Source organism: Capra hircus, chromosome 4, assembly GCF_001704415.2.
Source record: "Capra hircus breed San Clemente chromosome 4, ASM170441v1, whole genome shotgun sequence".
Taxonomy (NCBI): Eukaryota; Metazoa; Chordata; class Mammalia; order Artiodactyla; family Bovidae; genus Capra; species Capra hircus.
The window spans coordinates 70675746-70703531 of record NC_030811.1 but is presented as its reverse complement, the minus strand read 5'-3'; the positions used below and the strand labels follow the sequence as shown (position 1 = coordinate 70703531).

The following is a 27786-nucleotide window of genomic DNA, read 5'->3' as shown; positions in this document are numbered from 1 at the left end:
GAGGGAAATAATCAGTCAAGCAAAAACAAGGGATAGAGAGTTAACTTAAGCTATAAAACAGATGAACTGCATCATGTTAGGACAAGAATGCAATTTACAAGTATGTAAATGGCATTAAGCAATACTTTTATTGTACTTGAACTTTGCAATGAAAATTCAGAATATTTTATTTCCAATTATCTGCATTTTTCTTATATGTACAAGTTCTTCTAGATGTATATGAATATGCAATATTTGTGGTCTGAAAGGACTGTTTTACACTATCTTTATTTTTTTACTTTTTTTTTACACTATCTTTAGAAATCAACAGTAGCTTCATAGTTACTTCAGTCGCTCAGTCGTGTCCGACTCTTTGCGACCCCATGAACTGCAGCATGCCAGGCCTTCCTGTCCATCACCAACTGTCAGAGTTTACCCAAATTCATGTCCATCGAGTCGGTGATGCCAACCAGCCATCTCATCCTCTGTTGTCCCCTTCTCCTCCTGCCTCTAATCCCTCCCAGCATCAGGGTCTTTTCCAAGGAGTCAACTCTTCACATGAGGTGGCCAAAGTACTGGAGTTTCAGCTTTAGCATCAGTCCTTCCAATGAACACCCAGGACTGATCTCCTTCAGAATGGACTGGTTGGATCTCCTTGCAGTGCAAGGGACTCTTTAAGAGTCTTCTCCAACACCACAGTTCAAAAGCATCAATTCTTCGGCGCTCAGCCTTCTTCACAGTCCAACTCTCACATCCATACATGACCACTGGAAAAACCACAGCCTTGACTAGATGGACCTTTGTTGGCAAAGTAATGTTTCTGCTTTTGAATATGCCATCTAGGTTGGTTATAACTTTCCTTCCAAGGAGTAAGCATCTTTTAATTTCATGGCTGCAATCATCATCTGCAGTGATTTTGGAGCCCTAAAAACTGTAATTTGGATGTTACAGGGCTACCAACACAGCACTGATCACATAAATAAGAACAGATTTATCCAAAGAAGACTGAGCTACAACTTTTATTTTCTATATTTTTAAAATAATTGATGAGTTGGATAATTTATTACATTTTTTTTTTTCTGAAACAGAGAATTCTTTGCTTCTTTGAAAAGAGCAGAAATTTTACCTCTGTAGGACCGAAAATTCAGTTTCACATCTCTTCTAACCGTTTGCTTCTACATTTGTAGAAGTTTCTTTCCAGTTGCCCTAAGAGTAAATAAAATTTTACAGCTAGCTCTTCCCACTTTCCCAGAATGAAATATCTGAAGCCCAGAGAGGTTATCCACCCTCCTCCAAGTCAAAACAGAAGGACTGTGCATTGGAGCCCAAATTAGCATCCAGACTCTCAGCTCCCACGGCATCTGTGAACCATGCCTCACTGGCTCTATGCAGCACTGATGCAAAGACACAGTAATGGGTTTAGCTCCAGTTTATGTAGAGAAAGCAAAGGACACTCACCTCTTTTCATTTTTCTTGACAAATCTAAACATGGTAAAGGATTTATATGGCAGATAGATAACACAACAAAGATGAATTTGGTTAGCATAAACAATGATGCAAGTTGCTGTATATGTTATTAATCTCTGTGAAGTCTAGATGGTTAAAGGAGTTAAGATAAAACAAGCCTGACATTTTTTTAAAGCATACTGTTGACAGAGCTACAAAGAGATGACAGGCTACGTTATAAATAGTAATTAATTTAAAAATGACATCAGCCTTTTAACAGATTATTTCAACAGTTTATTTTTTGCTAGTGATGGGGTATTTCCTCAGTAAATTCAAATAATTAATTTCATATGAGTGAATGATAAGCTAGAGCTATAAAATTGACACACAGGATTATCTTGAAGTTTTAGGGAGGGAAAAGTGGTTGACTGGAACTTCACCTATCTTTCGGAACCAAACAACGTTGAAATAAACATATTTGGAATAGAAAACGGTATCTGGCTCTTTCATATTTCAAATGTAAAAGTCCTTTGACAGAGAGAATTTCATTTTTTTTCTGCATCTGTTTAGATCACATGACAATCGTGGGAGGCAATATTTGGATCACAGAATGTAGCTACCAAAAACCTAAGTAATGTTTAAAGTAATGAAGAAGAAATTAGTTTTTCCACATGGAAGAAAATCAATGATTAAATAAATTTAACATGATTATGGTGACTAAAGTAAAAATGCCAAGTATAATGTGATAGTTTTCAGTTCTTGTTTGGCACATATATTAATAAATCTTCAAACATCAAACAATACAACATTGATATGTACTAAAACCAACTAGTACAGTAAGATTCCTAAAGCACAGTTAATTATTAACATCGTAAAAACCTAATTTCCATATGAATTCTGTAATCAAGTACATTCTCTCTGTACTGTGCAAGCTGGTCCAAACACTGTCTTTTCAGGATTCCCCAGAATTCAAGAGCATTTTAATGAAAAATCATGCTGAACCCCATGATTCCTTATTCTGTGGATCTTCTCAACAGGCATTCAGTTAGGAGACTACACATACACACTCATCACAATTTTGAAAAGAATGGAAGGCCTTCATACATGTCAGTTTTTAGTTTTATCCAATCATTAATTTTCTGCAGAGTTGTTTTTTCTTGACTTAATATTTTTGCAAGTTTTTTCATTTTTTCTTCATTTCTTTCTATGTACTTCAACCCTTCCAACTGCAGCTGATTCAGCTTTTCATTTCGACTTTCATCTAGAGGTATGTTTTCACACATAACAGGATTAAATCTAAAATAGGTGTCAGGAGGTAACAGACCATCAAGCATTACATGGACTTCTGTTAAAACAAAGAGAGGACAGGGCAAATTAAAAAATCAAGTTATTCTGCAATGATCTAATTTTATGTTTATTTAAATTATACTATTTTAGGCAAATCAGAAAGCCTTGCTTATTTTTCACATTCTAGCTAATTAACGGCAGGAGTAAAGAATCCATAATATTGAATATAACTATGAAATGAAATTCAATTCCTGATATATACCATATCGTTCTGTTAAATTAGGATCCCAGCTCCAGGACTCTCTTCGGTTTTCGGTCATACTGTTAGCCACTGCTGAGATGCCTTTTCAACCTTCCTTTTGTTGTTTTTTAATTTCCTGAGATCATCTTTATTGAGGTATAATTTATATACAGTAAGGTTAATAAATTTTAAATGTCTAAACTGCCAGGTTTTGACAACTGTATACACGTTTGATCACAACTACCATGACACAGAATATTGTCCATCACCCCGAAAGCTTCTTCATGCCTCTTTATGGTTGATTCTTCATCTTTTGCCTTTTCTAGAATTTCATATAAACAAACTTACAAATATATATACAGCTCTTCTGTGTCTGGTTATTGTTTTTACTCAGCAAAATGCTTTTGAAATGCATGTTGCAGTATGGATCAACAGTTTCTTCCTTTTTATTGCTAAGTAGTAATTCACGGTAGGGATATTACACAATTTGTTCTCTCTGGTCTGGGTCCGCTTCTCTTCAGTTTTCAGCTATTAGAAGTAATCCTAAATCATTTTGTGGATATATGGTTCTATTTTTGTTGCATACTCAGGGATGAAACTGCTTGTTCATATGGTAAAAGTTTACTTATCAAGAACACCACCACTCTTTTCCAAATGTTTGCACCATTCTGCATGTCAACCATTAGGATTATCTGAGTCCCACTGTTCTTTATCTTTGCGAAGACTTGTTATTGTTGGGTCTTATTTTTAATCATTTTAGAGGGTGTATACTGGTATCTTGTGCTTTTAATATTCATTTCCCTAATGACTAATAATGTTGAAAAATCTTTCATGTACTTATCAGTCCCCTGTATATCTTCTTCAGTGAAGTGTCTGTTCAAATATTCTGGCCATTTTTTTCCATTGATTTTTTGTTTTCATCTCTATATATTCCTTATATGATATGCTGGAAACATTTTCTATATGTTTTGCATCTGATTGTACATTTGGTTCTGATGATGGACATATTTTACTAATATTTGACTTCAGTAGATAGCTTGTCTCTTCATTTTATTAAAAGTGTCTTTTGAAGAACAAAATTTATAACTTAATGAAGTCTAATTTATCTATTTTTCCTCTTATGTACTATCAAAGACTCTTTACTTAACCCAAAGTCATTAAGATTTTCTCTAGGGTATTTTAGAAGATTTGCAGTTTTAACTCCTATATTTAGATCTATGATCCATTTCAAGTTAGTTTTTGTATATGGTGTGAAGGGTCAAGGTTCAGTTTTTTAAATACAGTTATCTAATTGTCCTGGTACTATTTGTTGAAAAGATTATCCTTTCCTCTTTGAGTTATCTTTGTCAAAAATCTTTTGAGCACACATGTCTGGATCAATTCCTGTATTATTAGGTACCACTGATCTAATGCAAACACCACCCCTGCTTACTGTAGTTTTACAGCCTCGAAGTCAGAGGATCTAAGTCCTCTAATTTTGTTCTTTTTCAAAACTGTTTTGATTACTCTAGGTCCTTTGCATACCCATATGAATTTTACAGTCATCGTGTTAATCTCTACCCCACAGAAAGTCTGTTTTGATTTCTCTAGCAGTTGCATGAAGTCTATAAATCAATCTGTGGTTTGCCAGCATAACAATACTGACATTTTGAATTCATGAGCACAGTTATCAATTATTTGATAACTGGCTGCTTTATTTTCTCTCAGTAATGTTTTGTACTTTTTACCGTTCAGGTTTTGCATATAACTTTCAAAGGAAACTGCTGTTTTTATACATCAATAACCATCTAATATCAGCAATTACAAGTTTCACTCTAATTCTTCATTAACCAGAGTATATGTGCACAAAGGCAGTATTTCATATTTCTTAAAAATTTCAAGTGAGTCAATAATGTGGTTTGCACAAGGTATACATATAAGTATCATGAGACTGGGTGATCAATGCTATCTTTTTCTAAGAAGACTGCTTATGGTAAGAATATTTTATTGATTTCACAACAAAACTGTAGATAGTGAAAAACCCAGAATGTCACCTTTTATTGGGTTGAAAGTGAAAGTGAAGTTGCTTAGTCGTGTCCAACAGTTTGCGACCCCATGGGCTATAGCCTACCAGATTCCTCCGTCCATGGGATTTTCCAGGCAAGAATATTGGAGTGGGTTGCCATTTCCTTCTCCAGGATATCTTCCTGACCCAGGGACTGAGCCCAGGTCTCCTGCATTGTAGGCAGATGCTTTACCATCTGAGCCACGAGGGAAGTTTCTTGGGTTATCATTTAGTAAATAAACGTCCTTAGTGGGAAGTTTAAGATGCTCACATAGGCTGATGACTCAGTCAGTAATAAGATAATAGAGAGAGAATGAGATTCAGAAGCAAGGGGCTGTTAAGTGGGAACAATTCTTGTTACAAATTTAATAACAGACTTCGAGCTCTAGATCTCAAAGGCCAAAATTAGAAAGTCAACAAATACTGACTGCCTACTATGTGCCAGGCACTGCAGTCAACATAGTTAGCTGGGTAAGTTTCTGCTTACATTCTGGTGGGATACAGAGATTAGAAAGTGAACAGAAAAGGGCTCTCAGGGAAAGTGACATCTGAGCAGAGACCAGAATGAAGTTAAGGGAGGGACTCAAGCATGTACTGATATCTGGGCAAGGCTTTACAAACAGAAGACAGATATCTGAGGCAGGGCCTTCTTAGGAAGTTGAGGAACAGCAAGAATTCAAGTGTAGCTGGACATACTTTACAGAGGGGACACAGCTTGAGAGAAGGGGAAGAGATGAATTCAAAAGCTAGGTCTTCCAAGGCCTGGTGAATTTCAGTGAATGAGGCTTTGGGATTTTGTTCTAAGTGTGATGGGAAGCCTAGAGGGTTTGGAACCAGGTAAAGACATGACGTAATTTACATTTTAATAGTTGTGAAAATACACAAATGAGACCTAGAAGGACATGTCAAACGGTAAACTGCTTGTGATTATGAATGACTTCGTTCTTTGCTTCTTGTGCTTTTTGGTTTCCTATTATGCACATGTTAACTTTTAAGAAATAAATGTTATTTTTAAAACCTTAAAAAAAATAAATAAAGGATCACTTGGGCTTTATTACGAAGGCTAGATTACAGGGGCAGCCAGAGTGGAAGTAAGGGCTTATTCTGGTTTGCCTCCACGTTATTAAATAATCCAGAAATACTCTGATTCTCTCCCTGTTATCCTGTGTTTATCTGAACCAACCTCCTTTTTCTTTTTCTTAAGAGTCTCCAACCAAGCCTTTTTGCTACTCCTGCCTCAGCTACTTCTCCAACTGTAAGGAGGCAAAGGTACCATTAGCTCCCACACAGAGAAGCTGCCACTGTAGAAATGAGTGAGGAGAAAGAGAAATGACAAAGACCTGCTCCCATGTGCTTCCTACGCCTGCAATACAGACATAACAATGTTCTTTTTGCAGTGAGCATCAGCATAGCCTACCAAAAACTGAATTCTAAAGGCAAAGTACACTAAGACAGCAAATAAACAGACTAACCTTCTGTGTCTGTAGCACTGTTGATAACGTTAGACAGTTTGGTTTTTAGGCTCGTGTACGTCACGTTGTTTCTCACATCACTCTCGTAACGCCCAGTGCCCAGGGATACTATACACTCTAAGGGGACGTCTGGCCAAAGACATTTACACTCGTGCATTGCTAATGCGGAAGGGTTATTCAGGAGCAAACCTCCATCCTGCAAAATGTAAGTCAAACAAATATAGGAAGTAAATTTGAAGTCAAATTCTTTTTTACAAATGTGAAAACAAATTACATTTTCCACAGTTTGAAATTTACTCAATTAGGAAAACTGAACTACGTAATAAACTTAACAAATTATTTAAAAACAAGAGAGTCCTTTAAAGTGAATTTATTTTATAAACTACAGCTACAAAAAACATATGAAAATTCACTGGCTCCACTGGCTTTATTAAACTTTCCTTTACTATTATGGAGGTTGTTTTTCAGCTTTGGATTGCTCTGAATATTTTGTTCAAAATTACTCAAATGAACAGAATTACTTTTAAAGGTTTTTATCCTTGTTTAGTGGTTAACAGAGTCTATATAAAGTCTAACAAAATAATTGTGGTTTTACCAAATAAATAAAGACCAGTTCTTTCACAAATCCAATAAAACCAAATTGATTAAAGCAGTTTAAGTTGAAATTTTATTAACAATACAATTTCAAAGTATCAATTTCATTTACTGCAGATATAACCTAAACAAAGTAGGTGAGCTTTACATTTCTAAGCATTATCAATAATCTAGATTATTTTGAAGAATCCACAAGGAAAGAAAATAATTTTCTAAAAGTTTATAGCTGTTCAAAATTGAGTAGATATATCACGTGAGGTTTATGCCAGGAATGGGATAAAATGAACGACACCCATACCATATTCCACTCCTAATTCAGCAGAAAGCTATTTCTTTCATTAAATTATTTTTATCTTCAATTCTATATTTATACTCTACAACTTCTAATCATTTGGCTGTTTTAGATGAAACATTTCATTATCATAAAAACTATAAAGAAGGATAGTTCCATTGGACATGAAACAACAGACTGCTTTCACATTGGGAAAGGAGTATGTCAAGGTTGTATATTGTCACCCTGCTTATTTAACTTATATGCAGAGCACATCATGTGAAATGCTGGGCTGGATGAAGCACAAGCTAGAATCAAGATTGCCAGGAGAAAAAACAACCACCTCAGATACACAGATGACACCACCCTTACGGAAGAAAACAAAGAAGAACTATAGAGCCTCCTGATGAAAATGAAAGAGGAGCATGAAAAAGTTGCCTTAAAACTCAGCATTCAGAAAACTAAGATCATGGCATCATGATCCCATCATTTCATGGCGAATAGATGGGGAAACAATGCAAACAGGGAGTTTAATTTTGGGGGCTCCAAAATCACCACACATGGTGACTGCAGCCATGAAATTAAAAGATGCTTGTTCCTTGGAAGAAAAGCCATGACCAACCTAGACAGCATATTAAGAAGCAGAGACATTACTTCGCCAACAAAGGTCTGTCTAGTCAAAACTATGGTTTTTCCAGTAGTCATGTATGGATGTGAGAGAGGGACTATAAAGAAAGCTGAGTGCCAAAAAACTGCTTCTTTAGAACTGTGGTGTTGGAGAAGACTCTTGAGAGTCCCTTGGACTGCAGGGAGATCAAACCAGTCAATCCTAAAGGAAATCAGTTCTGAATATTCACTGGAAGGACTGAGGCTGAAACTGAAACTCCAATACTTTGGCCACCTGATGAGACTAACTGACCCACTGGAAAAGACCCTGATGTTGGGAAAGATTGAAGGTAGGAGGAGAAGGGGATGACAGAGGATGAGATGGTTGGATGGCACCACTAACTCGATGGACATGAGTTTGAGCAAGCTCTGGGAGTTGGTGATGGACAGGGAAGCCTGGAGTGTTGCAGTCCAAGGGGTCGCAAAGAATGGGACATGACTGAGTGAATGAACTGAACTGATAAAGAAGGATTAAGAAAAGAGAAAAAGGGGAGAAAAGAGGGGCAAACAAGGTTTAGCAAGAAGAGATAATAATAAAATTAACCCCCCATCAAAAGTTGCCAAGTTTTCAATGGTTTTAATAGCTTGCTTCAAAATTAAAATTCCTGTTCCTTAAACTTTACTTGGTTTCCATCCAAAACAGTGCAGAAGTTGACATTTTTGGTATTCACTTCAGCCCAGTGGTAAGGCATACCACTCCTTAAGCCATTTACAGAGTTATTAGCCCACTCCTGTTAGATGAGAGCCTACTCGTGTTAGATGCCTTTTCTATTGGCAAGTCATTAGGCTAATGTAATGTTTATGGCATCTCCTGAAGCCTTTCCACCCACACAGTATTCATACTCACATTTACTTATTTATTGCGTACTTCATGTTTATCAGCCACTGCTTATTCGAAGCGCTGAAGTAAAACAGACTTGAAAAATAAACTTATTGATACTTATTGCATAAGCATCAAAATAAATTGATACTTATCTTTTAGAGGTACACAGCACTGTGTTTTAACTGTAGTACATCATGCATGTGCTTTTTTAAAAGCCTAATATCTGGATACTTTTTACTGCTTTTAATGTATATTTAATCATTTCACATCATAAATCAGAATTTATACTGGAAAATAACCAATGCATCATACAAATGAATGTGGCTTAATCAACTCATGTTTAGTTGTTTTTTTTTTTTAAATTTTGGCCATGCAGCAAAGCTTAGGGGATCTCAGTTCCCTGACAAGGGACTGAACCTGGGTGATGGCAGTAAAGTGCCAAATCTTAACTACCAGGGAACTCCCTAACGGGGTGTTTAAAAATTTGTCTTTTATTATGAAAAAATATATATAACATAAATTTGGTCCTTTTAAGCATTTTTAAGGTTACAACTCAGTGGCATCAGTAACACTCAGAATGTTTTCCAAAATGTTTTTATATACCAAATAGGATCTGCAACCATTAAGCAATGATTCCCCGTCTTCTCCATCCTATTCCTATCCTAATCAACTATTCATTCTTTATATACAAACTCAGAAGAAGACTTCTTTGTAAAGCCCATCCTGACAAATCATATCTTTTATACTACTTCTTAACTCTGTATATATTTTTATTATTGAATTTATCATCTCATTCTATAACTGTTTATCTTCTTCTAGTTTTAAGTTATTTGATGATAAGATCCAGGAAACACAAACAATATGTCAGCAATTATTAAAAACTTTCATATTCTTTATGGTTAACATAATGTCTGGAACCGAGTAAGCACTCTCAACATTTTATCCAGTTAAAATGAATACTGTTAGTTGTGGCCTGGCACAGGCATAATTTAGCACAGAAAATGCTAGGCAGGCTTTTTCTGCTTTACTTGGAAGGTTTATATGAAATATCATGATTTGTTTTAGGTTAATGTATTCTGAGTTCTGAACCCAACATTTTAAAATGTAAATAAGGACTAAAAGAAATAATATATTAGAATCTGCCAGCAAAACCTTTGGTGCAAACTAATTTATCAGGATCTTTCTCCACAGACAGTGAAAAAATGATTTAATTTTGGAGGAGGAGGTGGAAAGAGAGAAGGGATAGGCATATGATCAACTTCATTAAACTGTACACATAAAATATGCGTAGTTTTTTGTCTATCAATTCTGCTTCAATAAAGCTGTTAAAAAGAGAGAAGGGATAATTTTGTAAAAAGTAGTTATTTCAAGATAAATATGATGCTACTTGGCTTGGGGGAGACAAATAATACAGTAGAAGCTATTCAAGAAGAATTCTTCCTACTTTATAGTTTCCCAGGATGTCTAATAAACCTTGCAATACTGTAATAACATTCATTTCTTTACAAAGACAAATGAAATCTACCCATCCACCAACTTGTACTTCAGTGTTAGTCACTCAGTTGTGCCTGACTCTTTGCAACCCCATGGACTATGGGAAAAGCCTGCCAGACTTCTCTGTCCATGGAATTTTCCAGGCAGGAATACTGGAGTGGGTTGCCATGCCTTTTTCCTGGGGATCTTCCCAACTCAGGGATCGAACCCGGGTCTTCTGCATTGCAGGCAGATTCTTTATAGTCTGAGCCACTAGGGAAGTCCCATAATTTATAATTTATACTTTACCTGATTATATAAAGAATATGAACTTACATTAAAACATATGTCAGACATGACAGTTGAAAAGACATGCCAGTCTCATTTTAGAAATGAGACTATAAATACTGAATATAATTTTTCTAAGAGCTAAGGAGAAGAAGATTGTAATAAATAGTGAGTTATAGTTTTAAAACTTCTTGGCAATTTTTAAAGAGTAGGAAGGGAACTTTGCTTGAATGTTTTCTTTGTTTAAGCAATGAAGATCATTCATATCTTAGAAGGAGAAGGCAATGGCAACCCGCTCCAGAACTCTGGCCCGGAAAATCCCATGGGCGGAAGAGCCTGGTGGGCTGCAGTCCATGGGGTTGTGAAGAGTAGGACACGACTGAGCGACTTCACTTTCACTTTTCACTTTCATGCACTGGAGAAGGAAATGGCAACCCACTCCAGTATTCTTGCCTGGAGAATCCCAGGGATGGGGGAGCCTGGTGGGCTGCCATCTATGGGGTTGCAGAGTCGGACACGACTGAAGCAACTTAGCAGCAGCAGCATATCTTAGAATAGTCTAATCAGCCTTACATGGTGTCTTTGGAAGAGAAAAATATCCCATTTCTTCAAGTATCCAGAAAGGAATACGGAAAAAGGAAAATATTTGCTCAAATATGGTTTGCTTAGATTCTAGATTCTATCAGAATATTCTTAAGTTAGATGTGCTAATCTTTCTGGAATCAAGTCATTGATTTACATGAAAGTATATTCTCTGCATATATGATTTGATGAATTATATTTTAATTTTTTACAATTGAATAGTCGATTTACAATATCATGTTAGTTTCAGGTGTGATGGAGGTGGTGGTGGTGTAATCGTTAAGTCGTGTCTGCACAGCAATTCATTTATATATATATATATATATTTATGAAACTAAATATTTTCTTCTTCAGATTCTTTTCCCTCAAAGGTCATTACAAAATATTGAGCACATTTCCCTGCATAGTTACATGCTTTAAATAAAATTTATATAAATTATTTTAATCTGTAGACCAGCCTAAGTTCAAAGATTATGGTCATCGAAATAAAAATTGCTTTGCATGGAAAGAAATATCACTAGGCTAATCTGAAATGGAAAAAGAATCACTGAATTACTTTGGTTTATGATTTGCATTCTACAGGACTAAATTAAATCTTAGAACTACTTCCTCTTAGATAAAGCATAAAGAGCAAGTGAGATAACTTCTTTTGAAGTCTGGGAATGTATGGTCCTGAAACTTTCACTAATATTTGGCATAATTGCAATTTTGCAGCATGACAAGTCTTCAAGTTGTAAGCTATAAACGTTAACAATTACATTTCCAAATAAATTGTTATTTCTCCATTTACGACATGGTGAAAACACCATGGAATATGAAGTCATCGTTACAAATGGCAACATATATATTAAAATACAATTTTTATTATGACCAGTAAATCCTGAAATAAAATGTTAGAAGCAAGCTCTACAGCTAGCACTTTCTGCCCTGAGGGGGAGGAATCCAGCAGAGGAAAGCGAGAATGGGAAGTGCCTTACATAACTCTGCAATGACTGAGCTGACCAAGCAGGAAACAGTCTGCACTGACTCCAGAGGCCAAAGGAACCGATTTTGATCTCTTAATTGCCAAGATTATAATATTACTTCTGGTAAGACAGAAAGAAAATGAGATAGCTGAATGTAACACTTAAAAATACAATATATCTAAGCTGGTACATAAAATTATAGAAGATGAAATTGATAACAATGTTTTAGATATTGTAACATTAACACATATATAGATGCTTTGCATTTATATAAAAAAACTATGAGTTTTTGAACAATATCTAAAATTTATTTTCAAAATAAGTTTTCTTCTTGACTATATCTGAATACTGAGCCAGACAGGAGAGTTAAGGTTATCGACTCCATCAAAGAATTTTAAGTGTAGTAGCATATAATAAACTAAGCATACATTGAAGTGAAGTGAAGTCGCTTAGTCATGTCCGACTCTTTAATGTAAGTATACATTAAAACATATATTTTGGAAGTTATCAGCTCAAAAGCTTTGTTGACTCTTATCATCACTGAGTATAAACTATGAGTTAAGATTTTCATAAATAGTGGGAAAACTTGATAGAAAAAATAATTTATGATAAATAAAATCTCTGTCAAAGAAAAAGAATATATTATTCAACATTATAGAAACAATGTTCAGCTTAATAGATCATTTAGCCATAAATTTTAAAATAGTATAATTATAGACAGCATCCTAACTCCATCAATTAACAGCTGCAAGCCTAGTCTGGTCACATGATTTTTCTTAAGACTTCAATTTCTCATTTGCAAAATGGACATCACTCTATCTTGTCTCATAAGCAGTCATAATTAAATGAGGAAATGTGTACAAAGGACTGTACAGGTGTCTGTCTGGCACCTAGCTAACCTACTGAGTGTTCAGTATTACTGTTTTATTACATCTCCTTCCAAATACGTCCACTAAAACTGTCAACAGACTGCATTCTGCACTTTTAGGGACTGTTTCACTTTTAATTTTTATCACATCTGGAAAGCTAAGCACACATACTACTTCATTTTTCCATCAAATTAAAATGATCGTAAATGGTCATGAATCTCATTTCAGAAGATACAATCTTTCCTAAAATACACTCTCAAACCAGAAGGCTTGTTAACTTAAGAAAAACAAACAGCTAAAAATATCCTATACTGCACACACATCTTTTGCCACGTGGAGACATGAGGAAGTTTCCTTGGTGCATCCCTCTGAGTTCAGTTGTAAGTGCCCACTCTTTTCACTCATGTAAAGTTTTAGAAGACAAGCCACACAGTCAACTTACTTGATGAAGATCATTTCCTAATGCATATTCTGCAAAGTAGCCCGGAGCAGCGGATGAGGCTCTGATGGCCTGCCACATTTTATACTGACAGCCTCCCAAATAGTGAGAGTTGATTCCAGGAAAATGTCCATAGTTTCTGAACACAAAGGCTTTTGGCGTTATCCCTCTGTTCACTATGGTACTTACTGCAGCGACCTAGTCGATTAAAAAGTGGACAATATGCATTGTAAGCAGCAATATTTAGGACTGCAAATATTAAATATTTAGTGGTATGAATGAACACTGTACAACTCTACCCATCAAGGTAAAGTGTATAACATAACCCTAATGTTAAGCAAACAGAAGCAGATCCTTTTAAACAGGTTTGTTTTTTTTTTTTAATGGGGAAACAGTAACAAGGGCTGGGACAATTTTGAGAAATGCATTATGAAAGAACAGTAATAAAAGATATGCTTTGACTACCTGATTTGATTAGCTACTTAAAAAGAGATTCAAGAAGGCATAAATTTGCAGACCTTTATATGATACTGCAGTAGTAGCAACGAACAAAAACTACTTAAAGATGAATAATACACTATTTTCATATCACTTATAAGTCAATCTTTGTTCCTGTGCTCTTTGAAAGCATTATGACTTTAGTAACTGAAACTCTAACACAACAAACTAATTCTCAAGGCTTTTTGATCATAGTTAATAATTGGCGGCTGGGTTGTTTTTTTTTTTTAATTAAAAAAACTAATCTTTATCACCTAGGGTCTCAGATTTTATCAGTATCAGTTGAATTTATATAAAATGTGATGTATCTGTTAATGACCTGCTATATGAACTTTAAGAAGCTGAATGGTACTGGTGAGGCCTAAGTTATTAGGGCTCTATGCCAAGTCCTGCAAGAGGCCTGTGTGCTTTGCTATTTTATAAACCAAAAGTCACATTCCAAGTTCCTGTGAGTGACCCAAGTGTGTCTATAGGCCACTACGGATAAGAGTTGGCCATTTACTAAAATCTAGAGTCTTTTCATTAACTGGTATACAGGCAGGCTCAATTAAGAAATATGTGGGTGGTTGCCTCATTTATCAGGAGTGAATTACTTTTTGAGGTGGCTGCAGTTCCCTCACACCCACTCTTCTTTTTCTTTTTTAAAGTCTGGCAAGGCTCACATTTTAAGAACAAACAAATAAGAAGCCCTGAAGATTCCAGAGAACAAACAAGAGGTGTAGCACTCATCCTTGGGTCCTTTCCAACAACCTACTGCATCTCACCATCACGGCCTCACGTGGTCTGATGGCGCTATCCCTCTAACCTCGTTGCACACGCTGCCCTTGGATCTCTAAGCTCCAGTCTCTAGCGCCTGCATTTCTCGAAGGCTCCTCTTGTATAGACTGTTCCCTTTGCCAGGACTGCTCATCAGCCTTTACACTGAGACCTTAAAGTACATTTCCTTACAGCAGCTTTCCCTCATGTCCTTGTAAATACATGATTTCACAGAATTGTTTTTGTGTTCCAAAGCACTTATTTCAGGAAAACTGCATCTCATTTGTGTGATCATTTGACTAATGCTTACTTTTCCCTACTGGACTGTAAACTCCATGCCTGCATTTACTCACTAATGTATCCAAAGTCCCCAGCACAGTGCTGGCACATGGGGTACATAATTAATATCTAACGAATGAATGAAAATATGTGTAAGCAGGAGTGAAAGAGCAATAGAGAGAGTTGTATTTGATTTTTCATGGTTACAGCTTGTTATTCAAGACTAAATACAAGCTGCATGGGATTCCTAGGTACATAAACCCTTATTCCTTAATCAAATAACGAGTCTTAATACAGGACACAGAACTCAAGCAATACTCAGATCACAAAATAAATAAAAAGAGGAGCCATACCAAGACATATTCTAGTAACACTGACATTTTAAAAGTTGGGATTCCATTTGTATACTAATCTAATATATATTCACAAGGCACATGAAGTTTCTTTAAAAAAATCTATGGGGGGGAAATGCCACAGTTTCCCTTAAATCCCTAGATTAGATTAACCCTATAATAATTCTTTAGTCCCAGTCTTTCATGTTCTTAAATTTTTCCTTTACTTGATATAGAAAAGCTCCATTGTTCACATTCTGTATCTTCATAAAATGACCCAATATATAAGAAATCAATATAATCTATTAACAGCAGTTCCTAAGAAAACTTTTCCCTTAATAAAGGGCCTTCGTAATATTCCATTCACCTGACCTTCAATTTCATATAGGTGTTATATTTAAGAGACTCTAAGCTTACCTTAGGACATGTGGGGTTTCTTGCTGTTTCAATCATTAGTGAAGATCCCATCCTGTCCCTTTATTAAAGGAGAAGAATTAAATTATATCAAAATATTTTTATTTCCCAATATCAGGGAACATACACTATGCAGTTCCTGTTATGTGGGACAAAAAAGAAAATTCTCCTCTAGGAAGCTTACAATCCAACTAATGCACATAAAACAATATATAGCTACCTATTAACCTCCAATTCAGACTACAAGTATCTACAGTTCTGCAGGAGGTTGTGTGTGTGTGGGGAGGGGTCAATACAGGCTTTCTTATCTAGGAAAGATGGATGGAAGTGTAGCTTGACAAGGATACCACTGATGGCAAGAAAACACCATTAAAAGCCAGAACATATACAGAGTAAAGGCACAGAGGCAGAACAAATTAGTTGTTTTCAGGGTCCTCCTGATAGGATAAAGGAACTGCGCTGAAATAAGAGTGCTGAACTATGGCAGGCTATATACAGAGCAGTCTAAAAACCAGATCAAGGTATTCAGACTTCAAACCTGTTTTAGCAATACAGAGCATATGCCACCCCTCAAAAATGCTTTATAAACCATCTGAACTGGCATTTGAATTACTGCAACATTACAGAAATTACCCTTGGGCAGCAATTTCCACAACTCCATTAAAAGGAAATTTTGTTCAGTGCTGATTTTTTTCCCCAGACTTAAAAATTATGTATTTTTCCCCTGTACTAAATATAAAGAATGTTGGGTTTTTTTTTTTTTCCCTCCAACTTGGCTCAATAAGGAAAAATGCCTTTCTAACAACACTTTTTTTCAAACAGTACTTACATTTCTCAACTAGAATATTACTGAATTCCACATATTTACAAATTAGGTAGCAATATACCCTTTATTTGGAGAAGGCAATGGCACCCCACTCCAGTACTCTTGCCTGGAAAATCCCATGGATGGAGGAGCCTACCCCCTGCAGTCCATGGGGTCGCTAAGAGTCGGACACGACTGAGTGACTTCACTTTCACTTTTCACTTTCATGCACTGGAGAAGGAAATGGCAACCCACTCCAGTGTTCTTGCTTGGAGAATCCCAGGGACAGGGGAGCCTGGTGGGCTGCCATCTATGGGGTCACACAGAGTCGGACACGACTGAAGTGACTTAGCAGCATACCCTTTATTATCTTTTATAAATACAACGTAAAATGCTTTCTATAAAGGACAAGATCTTTGTCTTCCCCAACCAGATGTGCATGTTTCTTCTGCATGAAGATCAAGGCAATTTTGTTCTCCTAAGGGTCTTTCACTTTATCTTTTCATAGAAATCTTCTGTAAAACTGGGACAGAGATCCTGGGAGTATGCTACTTTCACACTTCAAGCAAAGGTCACATTTATTTTTTTGTTTCAGCCTTAATTTTATAAAAAGCTAAAATGTTTTAGTGAATTGTTATGAATATAAATTTGAAGAGAAAATCGAAACATTAATTGCTTGTTTTAGAGAGATGTTAAAATAAAACATTCTCAGATTCTACTGATGTTGTAATTAAAAATAGTGTTCGTTCAGTAACACAAAATCATTATCCCAAGGAAAAAGAACATAAATATGTTCTCAATAAATAATGAGAGAAAAAAATGACTCAAAAGGACAGGGAATGGGCATGGTGGAGCATTAACAGCAAGGCCTTCACTGAATTTTCCCTTTCTGATTTCCATACCCTTGTATACAGTCCCTTTCCACACAGATCCTGGGTTTGAGTGCTTTTGGTCAACAGGACATCAGCAAACATGTCATTAAACTAAGGTTTGGTGAGTCCTCATGCTCTGGGCTTGCCCTGATGGAATTCTGAGACTGCCACAGTGGGATAAAGCCCAGGATGAGAAAGACCAGCTGTCCCGGTCATCTCAGCTGAGCTGCCTACTGGCTGCCAGCAGCCATGAGTGAGTTCAAACCACAGAATCATGAGACTTAATCATGACCTAAAAAAACAAATTTAAACTTTAGGACGAGAAAATAATATAAAGATTTGCCTGATCTCAAGGTAGAAAACATTTTCTAATATCAAAGTTCAAAATTAAAGGAAAAGATCTGACTACATGAAGATTTTAAGCTCACATTAAAAAATATTATTAATTAAAAAGTACATTTTCAACATATCAACAAATGATTAATATATTTATAATATAGTGCACAAAGCCCCAGTAGGAAAATGAGCAAGTACTATGCTCTTGAAATCTGTACACTAAAAAGAAATTTTAAAAAAATGTTCAAATTCATCAATAACCAACGTGATGCCAACTGGAAATAACAGTTTAAAAATCTCTAAAACTGACAAATTTTTTAAAATTAAAATGCTTGGTGTTAAGTATCTCATGAAATGGAAACACAAATTGATGCTGGTGGCTAAGCTGGGACAACTGATTTAAAGAACAATTCAGGTATACAAATATATCTATCTTTACGAGATTCTTAAAACATGTAAACTTTCTGACCCAAAAAATTTCACTGAAGAAGTTTATCTTAAAAGCACACCCAGAGATTTAAGTAGAGATGCAGGGTATCCACCAAAACTTTGTTTTAGGTGCAAAGACATCTGAAATATCCTTTTTTCACTAGGAAATTTGTTAAAAAATAGTACATCCATAAAATGGACTGTGAACAATCATTAAAACATGTCTCAAAAAATATCTAATGACATAGGAAACCAATAAAAATAAAACGCTAAGTGAAAATGCCTATGCATTATCATCCCAATTTTATGAATGGTATGAATATAAATGCATGCTCACAACCTCACACACACATACACTTATTATCTCTAAGAAATTCTAGGAAAATGTACATCACCATGTTAATAGTGATTTTGGTCTCTGCAGAACTATACATTTTCACTATTTTCTTTATATATTTTCTATTTCATATTTAATAATTACTTTAGAAAAACATCAACATTGACCCAATAATTACACTTCTTATAAACTGACCTACTGATATATTCTGAAGTATGGGCAGAAATGTAAACCTTCCTACAACAGCACTGTTCATAATCACAAAAAAATCAGAAACATAAAACATAAAATCATAAATCTTAACATTAGGTTAAGAAAATATGGCATCACCCTGCAGAATGTACCAGAGTCTTTTTAAAAATATGTCAAGGGTTTTTAATAAAGTTGAAAAAAGGAAAAAAGATAGAAAATTATAAATATAATATAACTTCCACTATATAAAATATAGTGAAAATATGTATCACCAAGGGAAAAATATTAGAAAATATAAGGCCTTTGGCTCTGAATAACACTGTGGGTGATTTTAAGTTTCTACTTTATGCTTATGTTTTTAGAAAGTGAGTATCTGTTAATGACTTGAGAAAGGCTAATACTACTATGCCTTTTTAAATAAGGCCGGTGAGCACCTGTGGATTCTGGTACCCTGATGGTTCCTGGAACTAGTAGCCTGCAGATGCCTAGGGGAAACTGTATGTGAAGGAAAATCAACAGGAGGCAAACATGTCCTACACACAATGTGGTCGCAACTTTTAAAAAGGTGACTACAATTTTTACATACCAGTCTCACACATGTGAGCCCAACAAAGCAGTGAATAGAATACACTTCACCAAAATATTAGCAGTGGTTATTTCTAATGAGATAAAAAATTGAGTATTTAACATTTTTCTGCTTTGTTTAAATACAAGACATTTTTTAAAAGAATAAATATAACTTACTTCAGAATGTTCTCCCATGTTTGACTGTCATAAAATGCATGGCTCCAACTCATTTTGACTGTTCCAACAATGACATTTTGTGAAAACACATCTGATCCTAATTTTCGATAAAGTTCCTCACATTCATCCAGGGGCATATGAAACAATCCCAACATGAAGGCTAATATAGCACCTGAAAGAAAGAATCCTTAGTTTTTATCAGCATGACCATTATAGTACTTACAAGACCTTCTGAGTCACAGACCTGGTTAAAATTATAGCTTTCATACTTTCTGACTCTATCACTTGAGGCAAACCTCTTAACCTCCCAGAGCTCTAATCTTGTTCATCTATAAAATAAGGATAATTACAATAACTAAAATTTATACATTATTGTAACACTGGGATAACACATGTAAAGGGCATTACCAGGCCTCAATGAAGAGTCAAAAAATACTAACCACGGATGATAATTTTAAAATATATAAAAAGGTGTTATTTTACATTAAATAACATATAATTAAGATACTGTGGTAGGTAATGTCGTTTCTAATCTTAATTTCATAGTTTTAGTCACAGAATACAGTATATTTAACAACTTATCAACTCCTTAACCCACTCCAGTGTTCTTGCCTGGAGAATCCCAGGGACGGGGGAGCCTGGTGGGCTTCCGTTGATGGGGTCGCACAGAGTTGGACACGACTGAAGCAACTTAGCAGCAGCAGCAGCAGCAGCTCCTTAAAATAATTACACCTTCATGTTGGTCCCAGGAAGTCACATAACAAAGAAATTAGGTCTCTGGGATGTCTTTTTAAACAGCTGATTTAATACCCTAGCTGCAACTGATATCACACACTGCCATCTAGTGTACCTAACTGGCATAACCCTGAACTAAGGAGGAAAAGGGGCGAAGAATGCTTTGGGGGATGCAGAGAGAGCGGGAGGGGCAAAGATCTGTATGGCATCACTGCTTACAAAAAGAAACAAAAATAGTAAATCATTATCATAATGCATTTTAGATATTTTATGTATTTTTAAAGTCATATTCTAGTAAAAGAAGTCGGCAGCTTGTTTTAAAATTCACTGTATGGTATAACTATGTAACAAATTGTTATTTATCAAGTTTCAGAAAATGTTTACACTAAAAATAACTTGCCAAAAAAATTAAGTTGCTTCTAAGGAAAGATAAACAGATATTTTAAAGAACTGAATTTTACTGTACAGGGAGAAGAAAGAACAACAGGGATGTTAACCTTAAACTAAATATGTATTTTTAACTTAATAAAAACTATATGTGCAAACAAAAGTTTCACATTAGAATATGCAAAATGGGAAAGAAAGGAAAATTATGAGCACTATAAGTTAGAGTGAAAGTGAAGTCACTCAGTCGTATCCAACTCTTTGCGACCCCACGGACGTAGTCTACCATGCTCCTACATTTATGGGATTTTCCAGGCAAGAATACTTGGAGTGGGTTGCCATTTCCTTCTCCAGAACTAAGTTAAGGTTAACATAATCAAGAAGACACAGTGGAAAAGATACACTGTAGTAAGTACAGAAATGTGCCTATCACACAAGATACTCTACTTCATGGATGAATCTCTGATTTAAATCCCCCTTATTGAGCATCCACCTACTAACCATGGTGCCTGTAGATACATTTAAAGGTATGAATCTAGGACCATTCCAAATATTAACAGAAATGGCCACGATAACAGCTTCAGGAAAAAAATTCCAAGAACATTTGCCCTGGGAAAGGTCTCTTTAAGAAAAGTTTCCATAGTTAAATCAATTGGGTGTATAAGTATTACTTTCCTATCCTGAGAGTAAGTCATGATGCATTTTTAACATACTAGAATATCTAAGAAGTGCATCTGTAAAGAAATCTGTTTGACTTTCTTTGTATGTGTTAGTTGTTCAGTCATGTCTGACTCTTGAGACCCCATGGACTGCAGCCTGCTGTGGGATTTTCCAGGCAAGAATACTGGAGTGAGTTGTCACGGCCTCCCCCAGGGAACCTCCCTAACCCAGGCATCGAAGCTGGGTCTCCTGCATTACAGGCAGATTCTTTACCATTTGAGCCACCAGGGAAGCCCCTTAACTTTCTTTAACCCAGGCTTTTCAAAATTTGCTATCATCTGAGGAATCACTGTTCAGCGGAAAATCCAAGGAATCACCAACTCCTTATGCTTCTGAAATTATCCCCACAACCGTTACTGAGTTTTCAAAATACAGCATAAATTAACATGCCCTTTGGGAATATGTCATACTTGATCCAGATAATACAGAGAAATCATCTGGCTTTGATGCTGGTAGCCTTTAGGACTACTATCATAATTCTAAAGAATGAGAAAAAAACAGGAAAAAAATTGTGATGATAAACTAATGTAAAGGAATTAGCAGGTAAAGCAGTAAAATACACAGCAGGGATCTGTAATACTAATAGTCCTTCAGCATTACCTGGACAGTAAGCAATGGCCAGGGTACCCTGAGAAGCTTCCTGTACACATAGGAGAGTAGGGGGTGGGGACGGGTGGCGGTGATACACGGGTTAGAGCTGATACAGGGAACACGAAAACAAAACAAACGGAAAGCAAAACAAACATTCATCTGATAGTGAGTCAGTGAAAAACTAGAAAATTATTCAGAAACAATCATACCCTAACTTGCCAATTTCTTCTATATAAATACGAAACTAGAATTTTAAATGTACATCAGTTAGGAATATTAGAGTAGCAAAAGCATCCCTCTGTGAGGAAACTGCTTCTTATATCCTTTATTATCTAGTTGTCTGAAATCAAAACTTAAACAGATAAATGTAAGAATCTGTTTGAAAGATTTCCTCACAGAGGGACACTTTCCAAAAGAGAGCAAAATCTTATCCATCCTTGATGTTCTACTGGTTCAAGTACAATTTTGAATACACACCATCTTGTGGGCTTCCCTGGTTACTCAGACATAAAGAATTCACCTACAATCCAGGAGACCCAAGTTTGATTCCTGGATCGGGAAGATCCCCTGGAGAATGGAATGGCAACCCACTCTAGTATTCTTGCCTGGAGAATCCCATGGACAGAGGAGCCTGGCGGGCTACAGTCCATGGGGTTGCAAAGAATTGGACACGACTGAGCAACTAACACTCACTTCTTCACCATTTTGTTACTTTCCGTAAGGCAATTAATTTACAAATTGTTCTTGTCACTGTGGCTTATTTAAAACATATTAGAAAAGCACACTAAAATCTATTTCTGAATGTTAACTTATTTCCAATAAGCATTTTTAAAAGCTCATTAAGCAAATTAAAAGACTATTCAGTATCAAAATATGAAATTAACATCCATCATTTCAGGAAATGACCATGATCTTAATCATGAGAGTTTAATGTTCTTTTTCTTAACGCACTGCTGGGATGCACCACTTCCATATAACAGCAACAATTACCTGTGCTTACACCACAAATGTAATCAAAGAGTTGATGAACTGGCTTCTGAGTAAGTTCAACTAATTTTCGTAGTGTCTGAAGAGCAACCACACCCCTGTAGGAAAAATAAAAGGCAAAAATGAGAATTCCTGTTTTAAGGAAAGCTTATCTATTTACTAAAACAATCCCTGGTTTTCTAGTTTATATGCTAATATGAAAACTAGAAATACAAATTAGCATCAGTTAAAATTGCCAAAGGTTTCTAGATTGCTTTTGAAAATACAGTATCTACATAATGGAATTAAAACCTGAGTTACGGCAGCACATTTTGAATTTACACTAGTATCTCTTTAAATAAGACAATGAAGATACAGCAATATAAGGTATTTTAGCAGACACTGTAACTCTGGAAATTGCTTAAACTGTATTCACTGGTTTTGGGATATCATGCATTGGTTTCTCCACTTACCAACATGGTTGGTAAACCTATGCTTCTACACATTTCATTTTCTGTAATTTATCAGCCATATATTTTTTTTCATCAGTCCTATTTTTAAGCTTTTTCATTTTTTTTTAAAACTCTCAACTATCTCAAGACAAGGTTCTTCACTAAGGAGGTATTAATTTACGCTGCCGACTTTGTTCATTTCTGAATCCTCACCAAAGGTAGCAAGTAGCTTCAAATGTGAAAGATTAAAGAGCCTAGGAGATGCAGGCTAATTCAGGATGTGTGTAACAGGTGGACAGTCCTTAATATTGGAGGATATACATACACAATGAGAAGTTTTAATCTCAATACAAGGTGTGGAGCAGAGAACACTGTATTAATCAGGTACCATAAAATAAAACTGCACAAAGTCACTAGAAAATATTGTATTATTAAAGTAGAAAATGAAGATTGTTTATTATTAATTGTAGAAATAATGTAAATTTGAAGACAGCTGATAAGATGGTTTATGAGAGAGACACTGCAGATGTAATGTGCCTTTAATGTGAGACATGAAAAATTAAAGATCATGCCGGATAAAATATATTTAACAGTGTGCCCTCCATTATCTTATGAAAAGGAAAATAAAACATGCACACACATACACGTGCATATATATTCATACAGAAAAAATATTTGAAGAAATAAATCAAAATAGTAAAAATAATCTTGGATATGTGAGATATGACTATTATCTCTGGCTTGTTTCTCTTTATATTTTTTTTCCTCCCAAGTTTTACTTGTATAAGCCAGAAGAAAACTGTTTTTAAAATGCAGTATTAATTCTGGACTAATTTTAAAATCAGTATTATTTCTAGGTCGATTCTATGTTTAATGCTGTACCAGGCTCTCTTTTATAAAAGAAATACAGGGCATAGGTTCCTTTTCTCATGAGCCTTCTTATCTTACTCGTTCTATACAAATTTCCCATCCTAGGTGCTTTCTCATAGTCCCCTAAACCAGGGTTTCCCAACAGCAACATCACTGACATTTTGGGCACAATATTCCTTTGCGGTAAGAACTATTCCAGGCACTGCAGGATATTTAGCACCAACTGTTCTCTTCTCACTAAATTAAAGCAGGGATTCCCCAGTCGTAACAAGGAAAAAATGTCTCCAGGCACTGACAAATATTCTCCAGGGGGCAAAATCATCTCCAGTGGAGATAATCACTGGTCTCAATCCACCTTCATCCTAACCAATCTCTGGATTTTCCCAAATGTCTTCACTTTGATTTTCTCCCTGTATTGACTAATAAAACGAATACTCTTCATTCACAAACCTCTTTTCACTCTATAGATTCCTCACTCTAAACAGACATTTGAATGCTCTTTAAGGTTCTTATTTCAGATCTCAACTCAAATGTTATTTCTTTAAAAACTCACAGTCATGATCACTCTTTAAAACAGCGCTTTTAAGCTCTATCCCTTCCCTGTGCCTTATTTTTCTTCATAGCACACATTATACATTTCTGTTTTTCTAGTTGCTATCTCTTAAGGGAAGAGTAGAGATGGCAGGGAAGTAGAACACAAGCTAGAAATTTTAGGCGGAAAAGATTTATAAAACCAAGCCCAAGTGTCTAGCCAACAAATAATAAGGAACTACACAATTAGCAAGCATGGATGGATTGCCAGTAGTAAGAAAGGAGTCTGATGGTGAAACTGGTGAATTTTCCCAATTGGTGAAAGGAGATGGTGAAATCTCCTTCTGAGCTAAGAATGTACTAAATATTTCTTGTGTACGCCAGAACCGGCATCTACAAGCTGTAGGGAGTCAGGAAGTTACTGATACAGGCTCCTTTTCTAACAGTCACATTATTACTAGCTGACATATATAGGAAAGATACACACAATAAAAGAAAGGTAACATTACATAACACTGCCAAAATTTTATGAGAATCATGGTTGATAAACTGTCCTAAACTACCAAAAATGTCTGAGAAGATCAAACTAAAACATAAAGACTTGGTCACATTAAAATAAAAGGAAATTCAGGTATATGTTAAAAGAAGTTCTTAGAATTAAAAGTTCTTAGATTGATAAATCAGTAAATCAAGAAAAACAATTTCATGTTTTACTTTAGCATTTGATTTTATAATGACATAATTATACTGAATCAGTTTAAAAAACTCTTACAATTGCACTGATCTATAGGTATATTTTTTTTCAACTGATGTATAATTGCATATGACATTGTACTAGTTTCACATGTACAATGCAATGATTCAACATTTGTATGCACTGCAAAATGACCGCCCCATCTGTCACCAATAAAGTAAAAAATTTTTTCCTACTGATGAGAACATTTAAGATTTACTTTTTAAAGCAACTTTCAAATTTGCAAACACAATATTATTAACTACAGTTCCTATGCTGTACACTACATCCCTATGACTTATGTATTTCATAACTGGAAATTTGTACCTTTCACTTCTCTTCACTCATTTCACCCACCCTCCAACCTGCCTTCCATATGGCAACCACCAAGCTCTTCTCTGAGTCTCTGAGTTTTCTCTTGCTTTGTTTTTGTTTCTTATATTTCATATATAAGTAAGATCATACAGTATCTGTCTTTCCCTGACTTATTTCACTTAGCAAAATAACCTCAAGTTCTGCCTATGCTGTCACAAATGGCATTTCATTCATTTTTATGGCTAAGCAGTATTCCTGTGAGTGTGTATACACATATCCCTCACATATTCTTTACCCACTCACCATCAGTGGACACAGACTGTTTCTACATCTTGGCTATTGTAAATAATATTGTAACAAACAAAGGTACATATATCTTTTCAAATTCGTGTTTTCATTTTTTTCTGATAAATACTCAGAAAGTAAAATTGTTGGATAATATGGTAGTTCTATTTGTATTATTTAGGATCTATAATTCTAAAAAGATCATTTTGCTAATACACTAATGGACAGAGAGAACAGTCTCATAGTCACCAAGGGGGTGAGGGTTGGGGAGGGATGGAGTGGGAGTTTGGGGTTAGCAGATATAAGCTATTACATACAGTAATGGAAACACAACAAAGTCCTACTGAACAGCACAGAAAACTCTTTTCTGTATTCTACAATAAACCATAATGGAAAAGAATACATTAAAAAAAGAATGCATGTACATATAACTGCATCACTTTTGTTATACAGCAAAAATTAACACTGCAAATCAACTAACTTCATTGGAAAGAATTTTTAAAAAATCACTTTTCTAGCTTTACCTGGTTCCTCCACCATCAATTGCGAGAATCCGGATTCCTCGTCCTTTCACTGGATCCACATAGCCAATTAAGGCCAAAATTTCTCTAACTGCAGCCTGTAGAGTTTCATCCTTAATTTGCCGCAGTCGTAGTAAATAAGGAATAATTTTTTCCTATATTGAAAGTAAAGACATTTTGCTGCTTTTGTCACAAGAGTGAAAATACATGATTGTTTTTAATCAGCACATGTAGATCATCTCATGTAATCAGAATGCCAGTGTTTATTACTTTCTCAGTAATCTTAAATGACAGACTAGCTTTTCACATATTACTGTCAACTAATATCTAGAATGTATTTGTCCTAATATCCAGGCCAAAGATTAACTTCAATCCAAATATCTTTTAAAAGGTTCAGTGCTTAAAAATTAGAGAAAATGCCATTTGCTTAACACAAAGTCACAAAGTACCATCACAACCAAAGGTTAATGTAATATAGTTCGTACAATATTTTGTCCGAATCCTAAAGAAGATGAAATTGCTTCATAGTAATTATTGGAAATTAAACTTGTTATTAACAGAAAAAAATAAACCAACTCGTGTATACTGCATATGGAATACAAGGGTAGCTCATTGTGAAATATGAACAAATGTTAATAAATAAAACTAAGGTAGAAGGCAAAGGGTGACCATTACAAACAAGTAATCAGTTTAAACAAAACTGGGACCTCAAGAGTCTAAGCATTCAACTTCATATTGTTGATCAAAGGCAGGAGATTAAATCAATCCTAGGGGTTCTATATTGAGTTTACCTGAGCTACTAGCTACTATATAGAAGCATCTCATCTTGCCAGCACCCCAAGTTTAAGAGAACGATTGAGTCACAGCTATACTTGTGCTTTGCCGTCGTTCAGTCGCTCGGCCGTGTCCAGTTCTTTACGACCCCCTGGACTGCGGCATACCAGACTTCCCTGCCGTTCAGTAAATGAGGTGGCTTCACAATGCTGCAGTCATTTTGTCTACTATGATAAATCAGATTTGGAAGGGGGATGACTGCTGGGAAGTATAACTTTTCTTCCCTCGAGGCACTTGCTGACTTGGGGGAGAAAAAAAAGGATTGAAAAGTTGGGCTTGGTTCAGACAGCGGGCCATGAATAGAGGCCAGAGAAATCAGCTGACCATTTAGAATCTCAAGGGTTTGGAGCCACGCAATACTGAAGCCTTGAGGGGCCTCAATCACATGACTGGTTTCACCTCAAGACATTCGCTAG

At 35.6% G+C, this 27786-nt stretch overlaps 1 protein-coding gene across 3 annotated transcripts in view; it reads right to left on the bottom strand.

Moving 5' to 3' along the window:
- PNPLA8 (patatin like phospholipase domain containing 8) overlaps window positions 983–27786 on the bottom strand; it is a 46055-nt gene continuing 19251 nt past the window's right edge. For all 3 annotated transcript variants that reach the window (XM_005679143.3, XM_005679144.3, XM_013963300.2), the window contains exons 4-10: window positions 26540–26691; window positions 22854–22948; window positions 19434–19605; window positions 15722–15779; window positions 13443–13637; window positions 6470–6665; window positions 983–2770 (exon numbers count right to left, since the gene is read on the bottom strand). In XM_005679143.3, the coding sequence (XP_005679200.1) occupies window positions 2496–2770; window positions 6470–6665; window positions 13443–13637; window positions 15722–15779; window positions 19434–19605; window positions 22854–22948; window positions 26540–26691 (1143 nt within the window). In that variant the 3' untranslated portion in view covers window positions 983–2495. The remainder of the gene's footprint in view (window positions 2771–6469; window positions 6666–13442; window positions 13638–15721; window positions 15780–19433; window positions 19606–22853; window positions 22949–26539; window positions 26692–27786) is intronic.